Here is a 23,564-nt window from a genome sequence, read left to right on the forward strand (position 1 = left end):
TAACCCTAACCCTAACCCTAACCCTAACCCTAACCCTAACCCTAACCCTAACCCTGTCTCCGGATAGTTATTTAGTATAAGTCTCAACTCTATACTACTAGAATTAGGGCGGCGAGCTTATAATATAGTATATATCTAAGGTAACCCTAGTACCTATATAAGTCGCTCCGGATATATTAAGGTACTCTACTACGTTTAAGAGTCTAGGTAAGAATTTAGTTAGTTTATTAACGTTATAGCTAGGACCCTTTCTTACCTAACGCCCTCGGCTAACTAGGGCCTAGGCTAAGGCAATGAAGGACCTTAGCACTAGCTTAAGGGGTTGCTCCTCGTTAGAGGCGGTCATTAGAGCCCTGCATTTCCGCGTATCGCCACACCTGCTATGAAAAGAAAGTTACGCCAATTTCATCTTACTATTGCTAAAACGCACAATGAAAGCTTTCAACGCCGAAGCTTTTCTTACATTAGTCAAGTGCCACACAATATTCAATCGGTAGTGTCCATAAATCACGCGGTATATCTCTGCTGATTTGCGAAATCGGCGCTTTGAAGATAATGTATGGCATAGCAAGCTGCATCATTCTCGCGCTTGAAAGCTGTTGTGTTATTTCTCGAGACTATGCTCCTTCATTGACAAATCAGAGACGAACCAACCCGCGCGTCTACCCACTTTGCGCGGATGGACTGGTTCATGTCGTAGAGAGTGCTCGCGAGTGGCATTATTTCTTGGTCTCTCTCTGCGATCGAGGTAATGTTTTGCGCCACCTGCCACAAGATAGTGATGTCAGGCCCAGCTGTTTGACCCGGCTCATTGGGGTCGCCAGTGAGCAAGTGCTCTACCATGCAGCCGTATGCCACGTCACAGCGAAATGCACCAAACAAGTAGCAGACCACCGTTGAGACTGGGTAGCTGATGAGAGCAGCATGGGACAAGCTCAGCATGCGGCGCGCGATGTCGAGCATTAGCTGATCGATGGCTCCCCCCGCCGGGGGAGCGGCGGGCAGGTAGAGGGACATGCGCGATAATTCCCGACACATGATTATCATTGAGCAATACGCCATCAGCGTCAGGTCGAAGAGCATCCACCAGTGTTCGGGCTTATCTTCAGACGCAGTCATTGAGTCTATCTACTCACAGCGGTCGCATCAGCAAGACGAAAACGCATGTGTAGAAGTTCAAAAGGTGAGCACCGAAGATAAGATTCAAATGCATACGTACCACTGGCCACTTCCGGAACAAACTTCCGATATCTTGAGAAAGCCTCTTTATGCGATCGATTATGTCTTTGTTGAGCTCCCTGCTCATTAGGCTCTGTATGTCGAAGAACCGAAGAAGAAGGTGCGTCAACCGAGAAGCAACAAGGGAGTCCAGGCCAGAAATGGCCTGCTCGGGGTTCTCGGAGGCAAAGTCGACCAACGGAAGGCTAGCCTGGCATCCAGTCATGTTGGCTGTGATCGAGGCAGGTTTTTCGTGCAATATGCGGAAGAAAAGGTCGATAGATGCCAGAGCCCAAAAGGCTTTTTCCTCTCGATTCGCCTGGGTGGTTGAACACTTGATATGCATGGAGCAGCCGAGAGAAATCCGATCAATGTGATGAATACCAAGAGTCTTTACACATTCGCAAATCAGGCTGAACATGTTCCGGCTGAGCTCCACATCATATTGCTGAAATGCAGCTCGCATCTACCCTTGGTAGTCAGCCTCGATTGGGCAAAGCTCTGTAAACGGCGTAGGGAAAGGGCGGAACACGTACATATAGAATGGCGACGACAAGGTCAGTCCTCGTCCCCGTGAACTTCTTCTGCCAGGCTGCCATGGCACGGACAAAATGGAAGTACGTGACACGAGTGACGTTTTCAATCTGCAAGGTCGCTCTCGTGGTCACGCTTAGAGACCCATGGTAAAGCATGCCGTGATAAAGGCTGAGCGCGGCCGGGTCTATATTAACTTCTGGCATGTTGATCATGTGCGGCATCAGATACATGAGCTTGATGTTGATCGAATCTTGAAAGATGTCGGCCATGTAATGCTTGCAGAAGTCTGTTCATGGTTGAGCGAAGTTTTCAGAAACGAATATGCATGGCGGCATCTTACTGTTGAGACACGTCTTGGCAATGTCTGGTGGAACATGAGTCTCGTTGGATGCGGATTGAATGTTGGCTCCCTGGTGTTTCAAATATACCACCTGAGCAAGAGCCTCCGCGAGAAGCGTATCGGCGGAACATGAGTTCTCAAGGCTGCTTCCCACGCTATGCCCTGCCACCTCTGCGAGAGCATCGTCTGTAACCTTTGCGGGTGGTGACGCCCCAAGAAGCGAGAATGGACTTGTCTCCGAGTCGCTGTCAGCTACCAGCGGCGACACCTTGACCTGGGGACTGCTGCCGACAAGTTTCGAGCACTTCTCTTCGACCTGGAGAAGTCGGTCGAAGAGATTTGAGAGAACTCCGTCGCTGGCGTCCGATGGCACGTCAACATCAACGATCGACGGAAAAGAGACAGGCTTGCGAGCTCGCACAGGCCGAGACATACTGCGGATTTGATCGCCTGGCAGCCGAATTGGCCTTTTTTCTTGCCTTGCGCTTAGGATAGATACACGGTTGACGCCGCGCAAAGCAGCCATCGCAGGTGGGATTCGAACGGTCGCATCTGGTCTGGATTGATGTGAACAGATTCCATGAAGCAAACTTGCGCCAGTTTTTACTGCTCAGAGCCAAATGTCAAGCGTAGGGTAGTATTTACCTTTCGGGACTTGCAGGCAAGACACTGAAGGCAACCTTCGTGTTAGGACACCATCGTGAGAGCAGATGATGGGGATTGACAGCAAAACCATTCGCAATCAAACTCACCGCTAATCCATTCAAAGCCCGTCCCGGTGAAGTATTGGAGTCCATGTAAGTTCGATTGTGCTGTTGCAGCAGCACTGCCAGCAGCAATTACCTGATGGCATTCCTCTGTCATTGTAATTTGCCTCAAGGGCGTCCCTCCCATTTCCATGTTGGTTATCTTGAGGCACAGCGAGCCACGCTACGCCGCGCCGGATTTTATTGCGCCACGGCGATGGCGATATGGGCTCGTATTGCTAATAAAGTTTTCCTGCGGAATTTAATTTTTTGCTGCCTGGTAGGTCCGCTCCACGCGATTCGTGATTTGAGATAAGTCCGACCCTCTGGATCCTGCCTGGTAAGCAAAATGTCCGCAAGTCCGACAGGGACCAGGCACTTCACGTGAATCCCGGCACGGGCTCCCGCTCTAGTGCTGAAGGCAAAGAAATCACCGAGGCCTGGCCCCAGTAATCCGAGACACTGTCGTATCTCGCATCCGGGCGTCAGGGCCGCAAGGCGCCGAATGTCCGTCCCACAATTAACCGCTCCGCACTGACGGACCTCGCGTCGTCCGGAGGAAGGGCATGCTCCACGGCCGTCATGCTGAACCATAATGTTCAACTGTTACCGCCGGCCAGCATTGTCAAAAACCCTGCTGTTCCAGCTGTATTTCATCACCCTAAGAAGCTTGCTGTTCTTCCTTTCTCCCATGTTCCAAACCAGTCATCAAACTACATCACATTCCTTCCCGCCAAGAATTCGATCCGATGCCGTCTCCAAGAGCCAGCTTGGAGGTCGAAAAGCCAGGTCCATCAATGGACTATGGGATATCGTCTCGTGGCTCGTTGAATACTCTCGCCGACACGGGTGATTCGACAGACAATCCCGACGGCGCAGATGAACGGATACGTCACGATATGATTCAACTCGCTAGACGATTGACGACCCAATCACACGTCTCGGGCCCTCCAGCGGCGCTTTTCCCCCTTCCCCAAGACAGTGCGTTGGATCCCAACAGCGAGAAGTTCAACGCGAAGCAATGGGCAAAGGCCTTCTTCAGTGCCAGGAAGGAGTCCCTACAAGGGAATGTACCCAAGACGACGGGCATTGCCTTTCGCGACCTCAACGTCTATGGCTTCGGAACTGATACCGACTTTCAAAAGAGCGTTGGAAATATCTTTCTGGACGGAGTCAATCTAGCTAGCAAGCTGCTCAACAGAAAGCAACAGCGCATCGACATCTTGCGCGACCTTGAAGGTGTCGTCCACAGTGGTGAGATGCTTTGCGTGCTAGGACCCCCCGGGTCCGGGTGCTCAACGTTCTTGAAGACCGTGGCAGGCGAAACACATGGATTCCACATCCAGGACACGTCGACACTCAACTACTCTGGTATACACCCCGACGAGATCAGGACTGCTTTTAGAGGAGAAGCCATTTACACGGCAGAGGTGGACCACCACTTTCCCCAGCTTACAGTCGGCGATACCCTCTACTTTGCGGCGGCTGCACGGTGCCCCAAGAATATTCCTGCTGGGATTAGTCGACACGAGTATATCGAACATCTTCGAGACGTTACCATGGCCATGTTCGGCATCTCACACACTAAGAACACACGAGTCGGTGATGACTTTGTTCGGGGTGTAAGCGGTGGCGAAAGGAAGCGAGTCACTATTGCGGAGGCCTCGCTGAGCTACGCGCCATTGCAGTGCTGGGATAATAGTACTCGCGGCCTCGATAGCGCAAACGCTATTGAGTTCTGCAAAACATTGCGTACTCAGGCCGACGTTATGGGCTGTACCTCATGCGTCGCCATCTACCAAGCACCCCAGGCTGCCTACGATGTGAGTCAGAATGCCTTACTCAAGGACTTTGAGCTAACCCGAGACAGCTCTTTGATAAGGTGCTCGTCCTCTATGAGGGGCGTCAGATCTTCTTTGGCAAGACTTCCAGGGCCCAGGCATATTTCGAGGAACTCGGCTTCATCTGTCCCGACCAGCAAACAACTGCAGACTTTTTGACTTCCATGACCAGCTCTGGCGAGCGCGTGATTCGCCCAGGGTGGGAGAATAAGACTCCTCGCACGCCCGACGAATTTTCCAGGGTGTGGAAAGAGAGCCGTGATCGCGCGGAACTGCTGGAGGGCGTTGACAACTATCTTGAACGACACCCATTCCATGGAGATCACTATAACAAGTTCCTCGAATCCCGCAGAGTAGATCAAGCCTCGACTCAGCGCGCCAAGTCTCCCTTCACGTTATCATATCTGCAGCAGACAAACTTAACCCTGGCGCGAAGCTTCCTCATGCTCAAAACCGACCCGAGCCTGACGCTTTCAATGCTCGGAATTAATCTTCTACAAGCCATCGTTGTCAGTAGCGTCTTCTACAACTTGCCAGGGGGTTCGGACTCATTAAGGAGGCGCGCCATTCTCTTATTTTTTGTTATCCTCACCAATGCTTACAGCAGCGTCTTGGAGATCGTTTCGCTCTACGCCAAGCGGAAGGTCGTCGAGAAGCACGCTCGCTATGCACTCTACCACCCAAGCGCGGAAGCACTCTCTTCCATGGTGGTCGACCTTCCGTATAAATTCCTGAATGCGGTGCTTACCAACGTAGCAGTCTATTTCATGGCGAACTTGCGTCGCGAGCCGGGCAACTTTTTCTTCTTCCTCCTTATTGGCTTCAGCATCGTCATGACCATGTCAATGCTTTTCCGGCTCATAGCGTCGGTCACCAAGTCAATCGCTCAAGCAATGGCTCCATCTGCAATCATTTTGCTAAGCTTGGTTTTATATACCGGCTTCGCCATACCTGTCGACTACATGAAGGACTGGATCAAATGGTCTCGCTGGGGCAATCCCATCTTTTATGCCCTGGAGTCGATAATGATTAATGAGTTCAATGGAAGACCTTTCCCATGCGACACCTTTGTCCCGTCCGGAGCAGGGTACGACAGCGTCTCCGGAACCGCCAGAGCCTGTTCAGCGCAAGGTGCCGTTGCTGGACAAGACTTTGTTGACGGGGCCGTTTACCTGAGTACCGCCTACGATTACGACATGTCCCACAAATGGCGCAACTGGGGTGTCGTGTGTGCCTTTGGAGTGCTCTACTTTGCACTCCATCTCGTGGCCACTGAGTATGTTGCCTCTCAACGCTCCAAAGGCGAGGTACTAGTATTTCTTCGCAAGGCAATGAAACACCTGAAGAAGACGCCAAAAGATCTTGAAACAGCTTCTCCGACGACGACCGCTCTGCAGCACATCGGAGGCAGTAGCCCAGCAGCGGCCGTGGATAAACAGACTTCTGTCTTCCATTGGGGTGGTGTAAGCTACGAAATCAAAATCAAAGGCGAGACTCGTCAAATCTTGGATCACGTAGACGGCTGGGTCAAACCAGGTACTCTGACGGCGCTCATGGTATGTATCCCGTGTAGAGACGTTCGCGGTGGTCGCTGATCAATCCTACCTAGGGCTCATCTGGTGCTGGGAAGACTACCCTGCTGGACGTTCTGGCCAGCCGTGTCACAATGGGCGTCGTCACGGGTGACATGCTCGTCAATGGGAGCCCTCGAGACGAATCCTTCCAACGAAAGACAGGTTACGTCCAGCAACAGGATCTCCATCTGCCCACTTCAACTGTCCGTGAAGCTCTCAGGTTCAGCGCTCTACTCCGGCAGCCTTCCCAGTACACACGCCAGGAGAAGATAGACTATGTTGATACCGTGATTGGTCTGCTAGGCATGGAGGACTATGCCGATGCCATCATTGGGGTTCCTGGCGAGGGCCTTAACGTGGAGCAGCGTAAGCGGTTAACAATTGGCGTAGAGCTTGCGGCACGTCCCCAACTTCTTCTCTTTTTCGATGAGCCTACTTCGGGCCTGGACAGTCAAACCTCCTGGTCGATTTGCAACCTCATGGAGAAACTGACCCAGCACGGCCAAGCCATCCTCTGCACAATTCACCAACCCTCCGCGATGCTGTTCCAGAGGTTTGACCGACTCCTGCTCCTTTCCAAAGGAAAGACGATATACTTTGGCGACATTGGAAAGGGCTCCCGCACTCTTGTCGACTACTTCACCCGCAATGGGGCCCATGCTCTTCCCGCAAAGTCCAACCCGGCAGAGTACATGCTCGAGGTCATTGGAGCAGCCCCGGGCGCGAAAACAGACATCGACTGGCCTGCGGTCTGGAAAAGTAGCCCGGAATACCAACGTGTTCAAGACGAACTGGCACGGCTTAGTAGATCAGCGACCACTCATCAAGCCAACCAAGTTGAGTCGGTGCGCGAGCAGTTCTCTGTGTCTTTCCTGGAGCAATTCAAAGAAGTCACGAAGCGAATATTTGAGCAGTATTGGCGAAGCCCCGGTTACATCTACGCCAAAGCCTTGCTCTGCCTTGGCGGGGTACGTAAACATGCCTGGGCCTGAATACATGTTCAAACTAACACGAGTAGTCTCTTTTTGTCGGACTGTCATTTATAGATTCTCAGAACACACAGACCGGCATGTCAAACCAAATGTTTGGCATCTTCATGTTCTTCAGCATGTTCCCCAACCTAGTGAACCAGATCATGCCGGTGTTCGCCGCTCAGCGCGTCATGTACGAGTCCCGGGAGCGCCCTTCCAAGTCGTATGGATGGCAGTCCTTTGTCGCGGCTAATATCCTAGTTGAATTTGCCTGGAACTCTGTGAGCATGGCTCCAAATAATGAGCTGAAACGAGGCTAACTACGGCTAGTTCATGTCTATCTTTGCTTTTATCTTCTTTTACTACCCTATGAACCTTTCCAGCAATGCGGAATGGACTGATACAGTCCACACCCGCAGCTTTCTCATGTTTCTGCATTTGTGGATGTTCTTTGCATATACGAGCACATTTGCACACATGATGATTGCTGGACTTCCCACGGCAGACCATGCCGGAGGTCTTGCTACATTATTGCTCATCATGATGTTCACCTTTTGCGGGCAAGTTTTTCTCAAGGATACGCAGCCAAAAGCTAACTTTTCTCCTCCCATCCAGTGTTCTCGCAGGCCCCGACACTCTTCCGGGGTTCTGGATCTTCATGTACCGCGTCAACCCCTTCACATATGTTGTTGCGGGCTTCATGGCAACGGGCCTTGGGGATGCTCCAATGCACTGTGCCCCCAATGAGTTTGTTACCTTTAGTGCCCCGAACGGCTCCACGTGTGCCGAGTATGCTTCTGAGTACTTGACTCAGAATGGTGGATACCTGGACAATCCACAGTCTTCCGACTGCTCCTACTGCTCCATGTCCAACACAAACGAATATCTGTCGTCCATCAGTGTGAATTTCGCCAATCGGTGGAGAGACTTTGGGATCATGTGGGCGTTCTGCATGTTCAACACCTCTCTGGCTTTCCTCTTCTACTGGCTTGCGAGGGTCCCTAAGAAACAGAAAGCCAAGAAAGACTAGGCCATGAAGCATAGGTCTGTCCTACAAGCTGCGCAAAGTTGCCCACAGAATGTACAGACTACCAACACTAGAATAAACTGACTACTTCCCTAACAATCCCATACAAGAGTACCTCGGAAAGTACTCCAATCGGCGACTTGCTATTCCAGAATAAAGCGTCCAAGCAGTGCTCCTATGCTAGGCCTTGATGGTAGTCCAGCTTGGTATCCGACCTGGTTGATGTGAAGTTCCAAACAGCCCTTAGGCTCTGCTGATCAGGGTTAAACTGGCGAGGCACGCTGCTCACGGGTAGCGGGCATGAAGAGGGGACAATGGATAAACTGACAAGGCACGGGATCGGTTCTTGGTGAGATCATCAGCCTAAATTGCATTGCAGAAGCCAGCCAAGGCCCTTGATTCTCGGCTTACTGTCCGCGGCAATCAGATTCGAGGCCAACCACAACCACGGCTGATATTCTCAACAGCCTGTGGATCAATCAATGTGATCCGCCGTTTTGTTATAAGGAATTGGTTCGTTATTGGTTGAGATAGACTCAGCCTAAAAAGAAAATTCCCATCGGCATTGTCTTCAACTGACGGGGCCCCGGATTACGCCGTCCAATGAAAAACCCACTGGCGGTGGGCCATGCTGACCTGTCTACCTTTTCTAAAACGCAAAACAGGTGGCTCAACCACGGCCAAGGTGCTTCGTGAGGTTACGGACTCCAACCCTACTGGGGGGCTGGGTCTTGAACGCCTAATAATACGATTGAGGCCAGTTCACAATCCGATTTTCTCAACGGTCGATTGCCAGACACTAGGGAAGCTCCTCAACATCAATTCTTAACGCCATGGACCACTTTGCGAAGGGGGCAAGTGGAACCATACACAAACTAGCCCTTCTGAAGTCGGAGGACCAGATCCACGTTAATCAAGTGAGCTGCACACTCTAACGAGTTTTGGTGGGTGTGTAAGCAGAAATGCGTTAGGTAATTATTAAAGATTACTAATCAGCTACTCACGTTATTTTACGTACAGAGTATACATCTACTAAAATTTGAAGGAGTATGCAGCTCACTTATTATGCACATTATATTAATTCTATAAACAATTTTAATACGGATAGAATAGAAGGGTACTCCAAGCGGTAAAGACTGTAAATATTTAAGTGGCAAACATAGGATCTATATAGATACTAAAGAAACTAAGGACAGTACATAGCCGACGAGGCTTTAGGGGCATTAACATGATGAACCGTACTTCTCCAGTCTAGACTAAGACTACCAGAACTGGTGGGCAGTTGGCATAATAGAATGACGTTGCTACTTAGCCGTGACTGACTGTGCATGCGGGAGGAGGGGGCCGTGCCACAACGATGCGTGTAACTCCAACCCGCCACCCGCCACTAACCTCATACTTCCCGCCTCCAATAACTAGAGGAGATTGAGGTCTCCCAAGCCTTGCCTTGACAGCATCATCTGCGCAGTTGGCGTGAAGGCAGTAGCAGGCTTGGTCTGCACCGTATAACGTAAAGCTGGCGGCGGCAATGCAGGCAGCGATGCAAAAGGGTTCCAGAGCCCCACATCCAAAGCTTGTGACCGAGCAATCGAACAGGGCGGACCCATAGGCGATATTGGCAACATTCTGGCATTGAAGGCATTGAGCCTTGGCTCCGAGATCCGCGATATCGAAGCAGTTTGGGATGGTGGGCGGGCCGCGAACTATGAAGCTTTCTCGTCGTCGCCTTCGAGCGATTTTGCGCATCTGCGCAGCTGATTGATTGATTTTAGCTGAGTCACCACAGATGGTTGAAGACGACTGGCGAGTCTCGAGAATGTTGAGAGTAGGAGCCAGACTAATTTCTTGCCCCTTGCTGGGGAGAACAGACGCAAGAGACAGGCCGCCGAGCAGCAGGAAAGAGATGATAGTGTTCTTCATCTTGATTATAATTAGAACCCTAATCCTGGAAGTTGGGTATATTGTTAAAGGCTGATGATGGATAGAGGGCAGATGAAGAGGAATTCAAGTGTCCTTTTATATACTGATTGCCCTGCTGCTGGACGAAAGCGGTTTCTTTGAAGATTTCTTCTTCTGGTCACGGTGTCACTCCTAAGCGGTTGGAGGTTAGCGCCCTTACCGGTTAGAGCGAAGCGATCGCATAGATTACTCTCGGTCCAGATTAGTGGATTCTGAGAGTCCCAATGCGGGCCTAAGTCCCCGCCGGTTACGTTGGCTTCGTTGTCTGCTGGAGGGTAGCTGCTTAGTCTATTATATCGAGGGTGGCCCTGACTATCATATAAGAGCATATTACGATAGTTAGTTAAGGCATAACGGTAATGAATAGAGGAGCCACCTTACTAAAGGTTACCATCAAGCTTGAGTAAGACGAAACTAGGGAGGCTTATATATCTATTTACGATTAGATAACGATTAGTAATTTGTACTCTGTCTCTCTCTAACTATGACTAAACCGATATACTTAGTAGATATATAACCTATAGTATTATTCCCTTCCCCTGAGCTAGCTAATGATGTAAGACTCGTAATGTGCGCGATTTTATAGTTTAGAGTTCCAAGAAATTAACCCTCGTATTTAATTACCTGCTATTTAAGTTTTATACGCAGTGATACCGGCAGATATTAACGGCATGCAGTCTCCTGCTATTTAGTACCGTGTGCGGCTGTGATACGGAACATCTAGGTTATTAAAGGTCTCCTGAATCACACTTGACGGTGACGTGGGATGAGATGCTATAGTGTAGGGGCTTGGGATTGATTCAGTCGTTCTGCGTTACTTCATAGAGTTGAGATGCTTTATTAACTCGACCATTGGCCTGCACGGTCTCGTCTCCTTAGGTCTTAGGAGGACTCTACATCATTGGCACTCACCTGCTAATCAACATGAGCTACTTCGGTAACTCTAGGTAAATCTAGTGACTAAGCAGAAGTAATCAACCGAGGCGGAATACTGAACGAGATCTTGACTGGCCATTGTAATTACACGTGCGGCGATCTGGAGACCCCTCAGACTAGTGATCCTCAAACGGACGTAGGCTGTAATTGTAGTTACTAAAAGTCAACCTAGGAATCGAAAATCACATATAGTGAGAAAACGCGTAAGATCTCGTTGAACCTGCCTGGATGACAAATCGATGACTACTATTAGTCATCCCACCGAGTCCCTCCGAAATGTCCCGCACTACTCGTTAAGCTCTTGTGCATCGCTATTATTATCTGCGCCTGATTCCGGCCTAATCGTGCTATAACTCTGGTCAGTTCCTGTTGGTTGTCAATGGCCGCCAAAGCGCCACGAGAGCTTCCATCCACACCTATCTGATTACAACGACTACCTTCGCAATAAAAGTTCCGAATAATAGCTAAGAAGCTTACAAGCCCCGCAGTGATGATGTCCATCTTTCGTTCTAGACCCTTGACCCTCGTATTAACCGTCGTATACGAGGTTTAGAGCGTACAGATCCGCTTAAAAACATCCTTGAGCTGCCTGGCTGACTTGTTTTGACGATGCTCGTCGCTGTCGAGTTGTAGGTGAATTTACTTGAGCTTGCAAGGGAGCTTGAACCGGAATGCTCCATGCCTTGCGGCAACAGGTGGACATTGTTATCCCAGCCGGATCGATTGCGGTCCTTGTACCGAGCTCCAACCTTGAGAACTTGATCAAGATTGCGGCAGACAGGGATGGGTATTGTCTCATCGTCGATGTCGAGCCGGTGGCAGTAGCTCGCCCAGTTGTACTCGTCAGTCCGTCGACGATCGGCTTCTGATAGCTCGCATCTGAACAGCGGCAGTTCATCTGGTCGATAATTGTATAGCTGCGCGATCAGGGTTTTCCAGGAGGCACGGATACCTTGAGACCGCAGGCATTGATCCACTGGATGTTGTCTGACATGACAAGACAGTGGGCGGCCCATAGCTGAGCCACCCGGCTCTCGTGGTAGACACCGGACAAGACTACAAGAGGGTTGAGGGCGTGATTGTTGAGCTCGAACACATCACGCAGCGTGGCAATGGCGCTGCGGCCGACGGGGTGCTGAAAGGAGTGGTGAGCCGAGGGCACCCTAAGCACCCAGAGGACTGCCAGAGCCCCAAAACAATTGTTGCTGTGACTTGTTCCACCACAGAGTGGACACATATCGAGAGGCATTTCGATGATGCGACCTCGGTTGACCTTCATTGCTTTTAGCTAGAAGAGGATTTGAATGAACATCTCGTAGGCGCTGGCGATGATGTAGCACTGGTCATATAAGAAACCTATGGTTAACATCATGTCATGCTTACGCGGCTGCCATCATGCTATGCTCACGCAGTAGGCAACATGCTATACTTGCGTAATAGGTATCATGCTACATGCATATTGTTAGCATCATAATATAGTCAGCGGCTAGATGCAGCACTCATAGGATGCTGTCAGGACCCCTGCGGAGCCACCAAGGGCCTGCCAAGCTAAGGGGCTGGCCAGGGGCTAAGGGTCGCGAGAGAACGTATATATAGGCTGTGGAGGGCCCCCCAAGCTGCGGAGGGCTAGAATTCAGATGTATTCCGACCCCCTACCTACGTTCTATTTGCTGCGGACCACGTGTGGAAGACCTCTTCACTCTGCTCTAAACAACCCTCTGACAGATGCTTTCTCTATCTGTAATGTGTTAATAAAATGCAGGGCTCCTCCTATGCCAGATCGATAGAGTATAGTAAGTGAACTACTCGAATGCTTGGTCGTATCTGATGTTTATATCGTTATTGATGAGGCTGCCGCTCTCGTCTCAAAAACTGTATTGCAAGTTGGAAGCTTCAGAGCCTTGATCATTGCGCTGGTTCATGAGACCTCGTTGAAGCCGAGCTTCATGTCGCTGACAGATCGTTTTCGATACGGGTATATTCATTGCGCCGAGCCTTTCTAACTACCTCGTATGATGCGTCGAATTCTCGCCGCCAGCTTTTAAAATATTCGTCAATTTTCGTGATGTTGTTACGCCCAGCGGACAACATTGCCTTTGAATTCCGTCGAACTGTGCTTGTGCTATGAATGAGAAAGTCAGTAAAGTAACTATACCACTAGGTTACTGTGAAGGGAGTACGTACAAGTGGGAGTAATAGGTGAAGATAATGATAAACGAGAATTGAATGTGAGAGAGATGTGTACTTCAGAGCTCAGTATAATTGACTGAGCTCTGGTCACGGCAATCTCTTCTGAGTTGCCGCGATATCTACGCGGACTCGACTGAAGTCCGAAGTAGGAGAAGAACCCAAAGAACGGATCAGTGGATGTGGAGCGTGTGGAGTGGACGTTGAAACGTATTGTGACAGATTCTTCCTAGGAAAGAACGATATCCTTCATCTACTCCTTCCAGAAATCTGCATTTCTGGAAGCAGTGAATGGAACGAAGTGGAATGTTCGAGACCAGGGTAAACAGCAGAGTGCAGACTTACTGCACTGCTGATTGTCATGAATCGTCTGTGTACCCTGTAGCTTGGGCAGGCATGAGGGTCTCGAACTCACTTTGTCACTTTCTTACCTGACTGTGCTCGGGTCCCTCGAAAAGCTGCTCCACAAATATCATACAAAACCAACTTTGGGTGTCTATGATAGTAAAGTCACGAATCAAGCTTTACCCGCTTCTTATATCACGCACGATCCCCCAACCACAACGTCATTGCCGTCTCAAAGCCATTCTTATGACATGTTTGAAGAAGAAGCACGTGCCGATCCGTGGCTACTCAATGTTGTATGGCTGTGTGGTTGCTGTACCATGCACGTAGTTTCCCAGAGTCCAATCGGGGACATGCCTTGACCCGAGCACTATATGGTTTGAAATGTACTGTAAGTATTTAATGGTGGCCCGTCCATCTTTTCTTTACAGAATATGTAAGTTAGCAAAAGTATTAGTAATTCTACGTGTGAAGCAACTGGTTTGATATTGCCTGTGCAAGCGGCAAACTATGGTTGATCTCACGTTGGAGATGCCTCATGCCTTTCCTCAACTGTCGAGCCTTGCACTGACTGAACGCCATTGAAGAGCTGAAGACGGGTTGCGGAAACATATAAAATCAGCCTTCGATCTCCTCCCTTTTACCCCATGATTATCATCAGTACACAATTTGCATCAGTACTACCACTTCGTATTATCGATTTATAAGTCTTCTTTGAGCTCCACAACCATTATACCAAACATGAGATTATCTTTACTTGCTGGCATCGTGTCGCTGCTTGGCAATGTTGCTACTCAAAGCTACAAATGCGATGGGTTGCAGGCTCCAAACTGGGACCATTGTAAGTGAAATGCATTGGATGCATCTATTACCTTAATATGTATTAACCTCAAAGCAGGCAACAGCTAAGCGAGATTCTTGGCTGGGATGATTACGAAGACTTTGTCGGCTCGCCTGTAGGGGCCAACACGTGCCATGTTTTCACACACGCTAATAACCATCTAAATTGTCTCGTAGCCGTTTGCTGGATAGCAGATCGGGGCTACCTTTTGAGTTCGATTATGGCGGAATACGTTCGTGTTGTTGAAAGACAGTGTGGTGAGAGACACGGCGTTGGTGGCCGCCACAGCTGGGAAAATGGCTACGTTGGTGTCACGCTCAATCCGGACTACATTCCACAGAACCCAACGATCATGTCGATCGGTAACGACAAATTACAGCCCCGAAACGTCCCTCTCCCCCAGTATGAAGCGGAAATCGAGGCTCTGAAGAAAAGCTTTACCCATCCTAAGAAAAGACAGGAGGATGGAGTGAGTCATTTTTATCGCAACGCGCCGTGCTCAAGGTTGACAGCGTAGCAGGATGACTCGTATATTCTGATCGGCCAAGCTACCAATATTGAGAGGTCAGGCCATCGATTCATGGTCGACACACCTGGCCCCTCAGGTACCGAAATTGAGATTTCCGAGATCGAGTCCTTTGGCCTGGAAGTCGGCGTGTCCGCTGAGGTGGGTGTCAGCTTTTTGGTGATTTTATCCGCGTCGATGGGATTTGAAGCCTCAAGCACTTACGAAACTACAACAACTTTCGGTCAATCATATCCAGTCAACTGTGACGTGGGGTCCAATGGTGTCCTGTACTGATACCCCTTCTGGAACTTTTACGGGGTCGAGTTCCGCCCCAGCAGCACCATCGGCGAGATCTGGGTTTCCATCAACGGCAATGTTGGCAATTTCAGGGTGGAGTGTTTGGGTGCATATGCAGTTGTGCCTGTGGCGTATGTATTTATAGGCCCAATCGGGGTCACCACAGTCCTGACAATCAACGATAATGCTCAATTGGACCAAACAGCAAGTACTGGTAAAACAACTGATGTACTAGACTGCTACCATGCCGCAAGCAACCAAACTCAGCCGACAACTCTGTTAGCTAAGTTATCTACATGTCCAGTCCACTATTGGCTTTATCCTTCGACGCATCTATTAATCGTTTATTCGGCCGGAATACGCCGGCCGCAGGCTGTGTTGGCTTGGCTGGCTTTTTCTCTCCGTCGTTACGGCCAGTAGTAGCACGGTCATCGTTGTGTGTGTCTTCGTTAACCACACGTTGCTCTGTCTTCTTCTGCACTTGGCGGACTCGAACCGTCTCGTGATTATCCATGATGTGCTCGTGGGGTGGAACGTATGGGCGCTGCTGGTCGTCCCTGTCCTGTTGTCCTGATGCCGGAAGGCCAACAGATTGATTGGCCGATGCCAAGGCACCATCAATGATGGCAGCGACCGCACGATTGAATTTGAGAATCTCTGCCCGCTTGTTTTCGATGCTTTGACCCTTTTTCATAGGTATCGATATGACGATGTTGTTGTCACTCTTGGCCTGCATTGCCATGGCCATGGCTTGGTGAGCCTTGGACCCGCTCACACACTGGATCGGGATTCCATGGACCTGCCCATAGATAGCGGTTGCATTTTCGTCACGAGGTTGGTGTTTGCAGCAAATGGCCATTTCCATCGACGATATCATACCGGGGGCTGCTTTCTTCGGCGTGTACAAGCTAAAGTTGCTTCCGACGTCGACAAAGATCGAATCATGGTGTTCCCTCACCATGGCTCGATACTTTCCCTCGCTGTCAAGGGACTCGAAACGCTCGATGTAAAGGTCCCTGACAGCGTTCTCGCTTGCGCCGACTGGAACGTCAGCGCCGGCGGATTTCTTCTTGTTCGGGCGCCGCTCCGAGGTGCTAAGCCTAGCAGCGCCGTCTGTGATGATTTCTTCCATCGCGTTGTCGATGGTTTCGTCGATCACAGCCTTCTCACCACCGAGGTGGACGTCGTAGAAGGTGTCGCGGTTCTGCTGGTCGTCGTTGTTATAGTCGGCCATTGTATCGTTGGTTTGAGGTTATTCGTCGAGTGTCTCTGTATGTGTGCTTGTAGTTGATGTGGTCTTTGTTATGGAAGAGTGGTAGAGTTGGAAGGTCTGGATGTAGAGGGTGTAAATTTTCTCAAGCCAACTGATTAGGGCTTCAAGGCAAAGAGAGTCGGGGAGGAGGGTACGTTGAGAAGGAGTACGTTCAGGAAGGAGCCCGCAGAGGAAGCAGTGAAAACTCTGCAGCGGACACAGTTATGAGCATCTAGGCAGATCATTGCACTCCTATCACTGGGAAAGGCTAGCTAACCTAAATACACGCGTAGTCGAGATCAGGTCTATAGAGCTGGTCCTAGGAGTGTCTACGCAAATGCAAGTGATTTTTTGATAGGAGCCTACAGGCCTAGTGCTCAGGAACTCCATGAAAGCGTGATCTAACAAGTATACAGCGGGTGCTCAGCGGTCTCTCGAGGCATTGTAGTGATTGGCGATTCTCCTTTTGTATCCAGTCTCATTTTGTGAAGCGCAAACTTTGTCAAGGCAACAGCGTGCAGTTGCAGATCTCAATTCTACCAAGTCCAACAGCGAAGCCCCAAACACCAACACACAACTCAACCAACCACCAACTGCGTCCACAGAACACGCCCAGTATGCCTCGAACAACCGAAAACTCGAAAAAGCGCCTTGCTGAGGCGATACCCCGACGACATATCTCGAAGAAGCTTCGCATCGACGATCCCCACGAAGACAGTAGTACCGACGACATCATCTTCGACATGTTCGTCGAGGGTACCGTTGAAGCCATGTCGCGGGAGGAGATCGAAACCCTTCTGCCGCCTCTGGCAGCAGCCGATATCCGAGAGCTGAATGGACTCGTTCGGAGTGGCATCTTCCATGCAGCTGTGTTTGACCCCAAATGGTACACCAACGCGCATTTGTGCGGGTTATGGAAGACGACCTTTTCGGCTTTTCGAGAAACTCCGGAACACGTCATCTCGATGCCCCTGCAGTTCGACCCCCGGCTCAACTACCCCATGGGGAAGTTTGCTGTCATAAACCCTAATCCCAGCCAGGGATTCTGCATGGAATTGGGAGAACTGTGCAGTCATCCTCTTTGGAGAGGAGAGTATCGCATACTGCAGATAACCATTGCTTTCACTGTTGTGTGCCTGACGAACGACCGTCGTCCTTGGCCATTTGATGTGGTGGTCGATAATTCCACGTACGACAGCTTCGCGGCAGCCGCCCGTCAGTCTGATGGTTCTCGCTCTTTTGCTTCCCTTTTTCGACGGGCCATACGGTCGACGCCTGGAACCTACAAGAGTGAATTGGCTCTCGTGTTCCTTCACATTGCCAATACAGTGACACCTGAGCCAGATCTTGTCAACCGACGAAGAAACGCGCCCGCGCAGCCAATTGTATACAACGTTTCGGTCCACGAGCTCCACATCCTCCTCATGGCTCTCAGGACAGTTAGGTGCAACGGCATACCACTCTACCCCAATCCTAAACTTCACGCTGCTCTACACACAGAGTCGCGAGGCCGCACGCACCCTCACACGATGAACGAAGTACACGACCTGCGCAAGCGCTCCATCCTTCGGGAATGCCGTCGCAACCCTGGCGTCGCTGCTCCCATCGATATTTCATCGGATAGCCCATCTGAAAGTTCCTCCGATCACTCCTCTGGAGGTTTCTCCAAGTTTCACTCCAAGAGTGCTCCACAGCAGGTGCCTGTCGTTATCCAGCCTGCGGTCGACGACGCTAGTAAGATCGACTTGTTCCCTGATATTTACAACCATGAACCTCAAGCTGACAACAATGATGCTACAGTCAATGAAGACGCGCCGATCCCCTCATTTCCAAAGGTCATGCCCGATAACAAACTGGCATTCTCCAATGATAACTACCGGCCCTTCGAAGGGACGTCACAGCAGCGGGAGCAAGGCCAAGGCGACCAAACCTCTCCCAAGTTGTTGGTTGGTCCGAATGAGAGCTCAAACCCCATGGTCCTTATCCAGGACACTGAGCTGTTGAGTGACTGTGGAATTAACACTTGTGGCAATCGAGTGTTTTTTGACCCTGTACAGTACAAAGGATGGGAGAGGGAGAAGGTTGTTGATCCTGACATTTTCGCGCCCCGCGACTGAGGCTCAGAGCTTGAACTGACCAGACATCTTGTACTCATGATCATTCTCAGCCTCGCTCCTCGTCAAGCACAAGCTTGGAAATTCTTGTCAAAGACCTGCTGTACACTTCTTCTGATTCGTTTCAACGATTCATGCGTTCATTCAGAGTTGCAGCATGTATGCTATTTTGAATGTGTATTGTTTTAATTCGCTAAACTGCGTACTCACGATCTAAGTGTTATGCGCGATAGCCCAGTGCCGGCTTCAGCATCATAAAGAAAAGAGCCCCAGCTAGAGGCTTGACAGAGAGCCATGGCTAACCCTCAGAGTTTATTTCACGTCTCATTGCCAGAAGTTTAACCGCTTGTGAGTGCTACTGCGTCAAATTTCGACAGCTGAAAGAGTCTGAAGTGCTTTTGATGTGACTCCTTCATCAAATATGGACTCACGAGAAGTATTAAAGCGATGGGGTTTTCAATTCTGTGTTGTGATGAGCTTTCCTTACAGCTGTGAAGGCAGTCACTTGATCAGAAGCCCGTTGTATCTTTATTCGTAATCACTGTGTACCAATCATTCTACGAGCTGGACTCAGAGTTGTTATGGCCAACGAAAATAATATACCTTCCTCAATTGTCTACGTGACCTTGCTCTCGCAACTGCCGGTCGAATCCCGACAACCGCCCAGGCAACCAAGCACCACAGCATCAGCCTCGACAAGACCCGAACCCCTTCGTACCTTGAACGACTCGACAGGCGAAAACTCGATAAGATACCTACCCAAGGAACCACCGTCTGGCGTGTGGATACGATGCCGCTCACATCACAAGAGCGCGACGACCTTATCCAGCGAGGCCCCATACAGACGGCGCCAGGCAGTTCTCCGATCATCTGTCTTTTCATGGTTCTGCGGTCGCTCATTGCAATACTACCAAATCACTTGATCGAAAATCTCGCTGCCAATGGAGACCAGAATCCTTTAATCAGCCATGCCCTCCTCGGAAAGGAAGGGCTTCTCAAGCCAGACTTTCTGGAGCGACTCATCAGTGGCGAATCCAAGCTCCGGGACAGTGAAGATAACGCCAAAGTGCAAGACGCTTTTCTTTGCCTAGCTGAGTCCAAGATGATGCTACACACAGTTTGGTCTCTCGACTTCCTCCTCATCTGGCGCTTTGGCATCGGTCGCATCACAAGTGGACCAGACAAATCGGATTGGAATTTGCTTTCCTACAATGTTCAACAATCGTCCAGCAGCGGTTTGATTGTTGCAGACTTCAGATTTGAGGAGCCTGAAGTCAGAATCATCGACATCGTCGATCGAAAGTTTCATATTTCCAATCCACAGCAGGACATGGAAGTTGCCGGTCTCAACAATTTGCCCTACGTCCTACGCGTCCACCTGATACCAGCTCTCGGCAATAGACGTAGCTTTTCTGAGCTTCAAAACTTCACAGTAACCATTACCCCCGAAAAGGCCTGCCCGTACTATCTTAGGGCCGCCGTCCGTCTACCATCTCAACACAGCGATCCTCATCTCGTGCGACTCTACCATTTTTCAGGCCAACGTGTCTGCACAATAGCAGCTGACGAAGCGATTCGTCAGGTCGAGTATATGGATCACCAGTGGATGATTGGTGAGTACGGACATGAATATGTCTTGTACTACACTAGAGCCAGCGACCCAGGAAGTCGATACCCCGGCGAGGATGACTCTCGCGATTTGCGTACTGTGTCGGGGGTTGACTCGTCTTATCAAGCGGCAATGTGCGAATGGGTCTCCAACAGAGCTTCGAGGCGCAGAACTAGTACTGGTACTTCATTCAACGATGCCTCGCTTAGAAACACGACTGCCAGACAGTCTGATCAGCAGGTGCGCGGGTCGTATTCTCGGCATCGAGATGATCGCAGGTCAACCGTCCCAACTCTCCCTCGCCGTATCCGCAACAGAAACCCCAACCCGACACCTCGCCCTCAGCAGCAAACAAGCCAGCTCCCTCACCTTCGGTCTCAGTCTCATTTTAAGCGCTATAGAAACAGAAAGAGAACCCATTAGCTCAGGGTAAGAGACTCAATTTCCGATGGAACGGGAAATGCCGACGCAAAGGCTGGCATCAAGTTGGTGACTCCTGAAGCCTCGCGCGGGGCATGATCAACTGTTCATCAAGCTGAGGGCTATCGACAGTGTATAATTGACGCAACGAGAAGGGTGAAGGGGTGTAGTCAGTATGCTGCAAGGGGCTTCGAGTAGTCATTACGTTGTTTTCATAGGTTATTTGAGTTCAGACTGTCATCATGTACCTATTCTCCTGTCTTGAACACATTTCTTTGTCCTCTCAATTATGGAGCGATCTGTCGTTGATCCTGCCGAGTGAATTTGAGGTATGGTCTCGTGCTTTCCAAATCTGACAGTCTATCTAGGTACTTTCAATGTTTCCACTCTCCACACTTTTCCAGGCTGTTGGGTCTGATGCCAGGCCAACTCTCCTTCAACAACAGTGCCTGCCAACAACACTGTCGCCTGCCTATGAGTTCCTATCATCAGCAATACACTCCAGAACAATTTCACACCGAAACCAGCCACCAAAGCCCACTAGGTACCGATACCAAGACCAAAAGCCGCTAAGCTCTATTGTTATCATTTTCGACATGCCTAGGCCCATACCAGACACAAGCTGGGCTCCGGTGCTAGATGAGCTCTCAGCATGGCTGAACAACGGCCCAGAGACCTCAGCCTTTGCAAATGTGGTTGCTGGTCCTATGACTGGCAAGACACAGTACATACCCCGACGCGTGCTCGATGCGCTTTCGGAAAAGAAAATACCCGACACTATCGTGATCTACGCCCTTCGGACGCCTCTAGAGAAAGGCCTTTACATGCATAACGCTGTTCTCATGTCTGAGAAGGTTGACGATTGTGTGGACGGCCTATTGACCGAGAGCGATGCCAAGCTCAGAGTCCTTACCCATCGATCGCTTGATAAGCTCATGTACTTTGCGGAGACCAGAAGAGCCGTGATCATCCTCGATCACGATCCCGAATGCAGCTCTCTATACGTGTCAATCTGGCTCCGCATAGTAGAGTGGGCAGCGACTGCTGAGTACGCCCGTATCGTCACGCTTTCGACCGTGGAGATGCCCGAATGGCAGAAGAATATTACTGATGGTGTCACCATCATGCGAATGAATGACTTTCGATGCCTCGGTGGTGAAGGATACCCCATGCAGCCTCTCGAGAAAGCAGTGGACCGCAACGATATCGCCGAGTTGATCGGCCGCTTCCTCAAGCACGACTCTCCGCCTCGAACATTGGTCATTGTTGGTCCGATCGCTATGATCATGGATGCTTCCCAGCTTCTCCCAGATGAGGCTGATTTCCTCATAACAGGAATTTCGAGCAAGACAGACTTTAACAGCTTCATTGCCAAGTCACCACTGGATTCCCATCAAAGTCCCATTGTTCTCGTCGTGGCTCCCAATGTCGCGCTATCGGCCCCTGCTCTACACGCTCTCAAGCTCGCTAATGTCACACACGGCGGTATCATCGGTCATGGCGCTGGAGGGCCATGCTATAACGACTTCCTCGGTACTGTTGTTGACGATTCCCTCACGTTGCCCCCTTCCGAAGTCGACATAGATCGTGCCAGCATGTACTGGTCCAAGAGCCTTTCAACGCCCTTTGTCCCTTGCTGGATGCCGGTTGACCGGCGTCAGTACGAGAACTCCTCGTCGTCACTCTACGAGCGGTTTGCCAATCGCGACCTCTACACGACTGTCTACAAGCTTGTCGACTTCATTTCTCTGAGTACTTATCCGTGGGATCGCGCTTTAATGGCCCTCTCGAGCGGCACGACCTTGACACCGAGGGTGATCACCCACTACGCTCACAGGCTGGTGCTTCATGGTTGCCTCCAAAGGTCGTCATTCAGCCTTGTACCTTTTCGCATCAATCTGCTCAGTAGAGCCTGTATCATTGAACAGCATCTGCCAGATGTGGACGATTGTTTTCAAGCTGCCTTTATCCTATCAGCGGCCTTTTATAAATCCACCTCGGTGGAAGTGAAGGAGACTCTTGTCTACTTTGCGCACATTATTGCCAACGCCGACGCCTGTCGCGAGGCCATTGAATTTGTTGGCCAGCCACCTTCAGAAAGCTTTCGCCGCATTGCTATCCAGGACGCTATCCCTGGCCAGTTTGCCCCTGAAGGCTTTCTCTGGACAGTGCTCGGGTTCGTTCGCATGTGCGCCAGTGGCGGTCACACTACTGGAACGGCTACATATGCCGACGGCACTTTGATTGTCCACGTTGAGGTTCTTGCTGAAATCGAGCGAGCAGCACGGGCCACAATGAAGCGACACCGTCTTTCTCCCGCCGAACAAGGATTGACCTATCAACAACGTGATGAAGTCATGACAGAGGTCTTGTGCAGCAGCCTCGATCGGCTGTTCGCGATTGATGTGTCAGCTCGAAAGGCATTCTCGGGCCAGATTCGCCGCTCAGTGGACTTGGGCGAGCATGTCGAGCTACTGAATCTCTCGCGCTTCACTGAGAAAAAGCTGGTTTGGGTTATGGCCTCTGGGAATCTGCGTTGTACCCATGACGGGCTTCATTTGAGACTGGAGATTCCGGATGCGTCTTTTGTCGACAGTGGGATTGTTGAGCAGTGGGAGGTCAGAGATGTTGCCAATAATGGCGAGCTTCGTCCTCGTCCTTTGAATGCTCTTGGTTTTCATAGTGTTTAGACTACATTTCACAAATTGAACTGTCTGCTATTTGGTGTGAAGACGATGATTGCCCTAGGTGACTCCTTTCGATGGCACGTGTTCACGAAGCCGGGAGTTTGGATTGTGCATTACTCTCGTTGACGATCTGTCAACGCATCAAGTGGAATTTA

The 23,564-nt window shown here is 50.4% G+C and overlaps 6 protein-coding genes across 6 annotated transcripts; 3 read left to right on the forward strand and 3 right to left on the reverse strand.

Moving 5' to 3' along the window:
• Window positions 1–650: 650 nt before the first annotated feature.
• Window positions 651–2,528, reverse strand: D7B24_008170 (uncharacterized protein; the record flags this gene model as incomplete). Its single annotated transcript, XM_028642264.1, has 3 exons — window positions 651–1,128; window positions 1,755–2,041; window positions 2,096–2,528. Coding segments are annotated over 3 exons (1,198 nt in total), but the record flags the coding sequence as incomplete, so codon positions are not given.
• A 1,110-nt stretch (window positions 2,529–3,638) lies between these two features.
• D7B24_008171 (uncharacterized protein) lies at window positions 3,639–8,257 on the forward strand (the record flags this gene model as incomplete). The annotated part of the gene is made up of 6 exons (XM_028642265.1): window positions 3,639–4,664; window positions 4,724–6,145; window positions 6,292–7,224; window positions 7,320–7,508; window positions 7,558–7,787; window positions 7,843–8,257. The coding sequence occupies 6 exons, from the start codon at window positions 3,639–3,641 to the stop codon at window positions 8,255–8,257; spliced, it is 4,215 nt and encodes a 1,404-aa protein (XP_028493901.1).
• Window positions 8,258–12,074: 3,817 nt separating this feature from the next.
• On the reverse strand, window positions 12,075–12,428 carry D7B24_008172 (uncharacterized protein; the record flags this gene model as incomplete). Its single annotated transcript, XM_028642266.1, has 1 exon — window positions 12,075–12,428. One exon carries the CDS (start codon window positions 12,426–12,428, stop codon window positions 12,075–12,077), a length of 354 nt encoding a protein of 117 aa, XP_028493902.1.
• Window positions 12,429–14,874: 2,446 nt separating this feature from the next.
• On the forward strand, window positions 14,875–15,545 carry D7B24_008173 (uncharacterized protein; the record flags this gene model as incomplete). The annotated part of the gene is made up of 4 exons (XM_028642267.1): window positions 14,875–14,991; window positions 15,043–15,189; window positions 15,355–15,458; window positions 15,533–15,545. 4 exons carry the CDS (start codon window positions 14,875–14,877, stop codon window positions 15,543–15,545), a joined length of 381 nt encoding a protein of 126 aa, XP_028493903.1.
• Window positions 15,546–15,619: 74 nt separating this feature from the next.
• Window positions 15,620–16,561, reverse strand: D7B24_008174 (uncharacterized protein; the record flags this gene model as incomplete). The annotated part of the gene is made up of 1 exon (XM_028642268.1): window positions 15,620–16,561. The coding sequence occupies one exon, from the start codon at window positions 16,559–16,561 to the stop codon at window positions 15,620–15,622; it is 942 nt and encodes a 313-aa protein (XP_028493904.1).
• Window positions 16,562–17,196: 635 nt separating this feature from the next.
• On the forward strand, window positions 17,197–23,200 carry D7B24_008175 (uncharacterized protein; the record flags this gene model as incomplete). Its single annotated transcript, XM_028642269.1, has 6 exons — window positions 17,197–17,428; window positions 17,924–18,525; window positions 19,361–20,154; window positions 21,327–22,474; window positions 22,682–22,898; window positions 23,158–23,200. 6 exons carry the CDS (start codon window positions 17,197–17,199, stop codon window positions 23,198–23,200), a joined length of 3,036 nt encoding a protein of 1,011 aa, XP_028493905.1.
• Between the last annotated feature and the right edge of the window lie 364 nt (window positions 23,201–23,564).

This window comes from Verticillium nonalfalfae (assembly GCF_003724135.2).
Source record: "Verticillium nonalfalfae strain VnAa140/NRRL 66861 chromosome Unknown scaffold_70, whole genome shotgun sequence".
Lineage (NCBI taxonomy): Eukaryota > Fungi > Ascomycota > Sordariomycetes > Glomerellales > Plectosphaerellaceae > Verticillium > Verticillium nonalfalfae.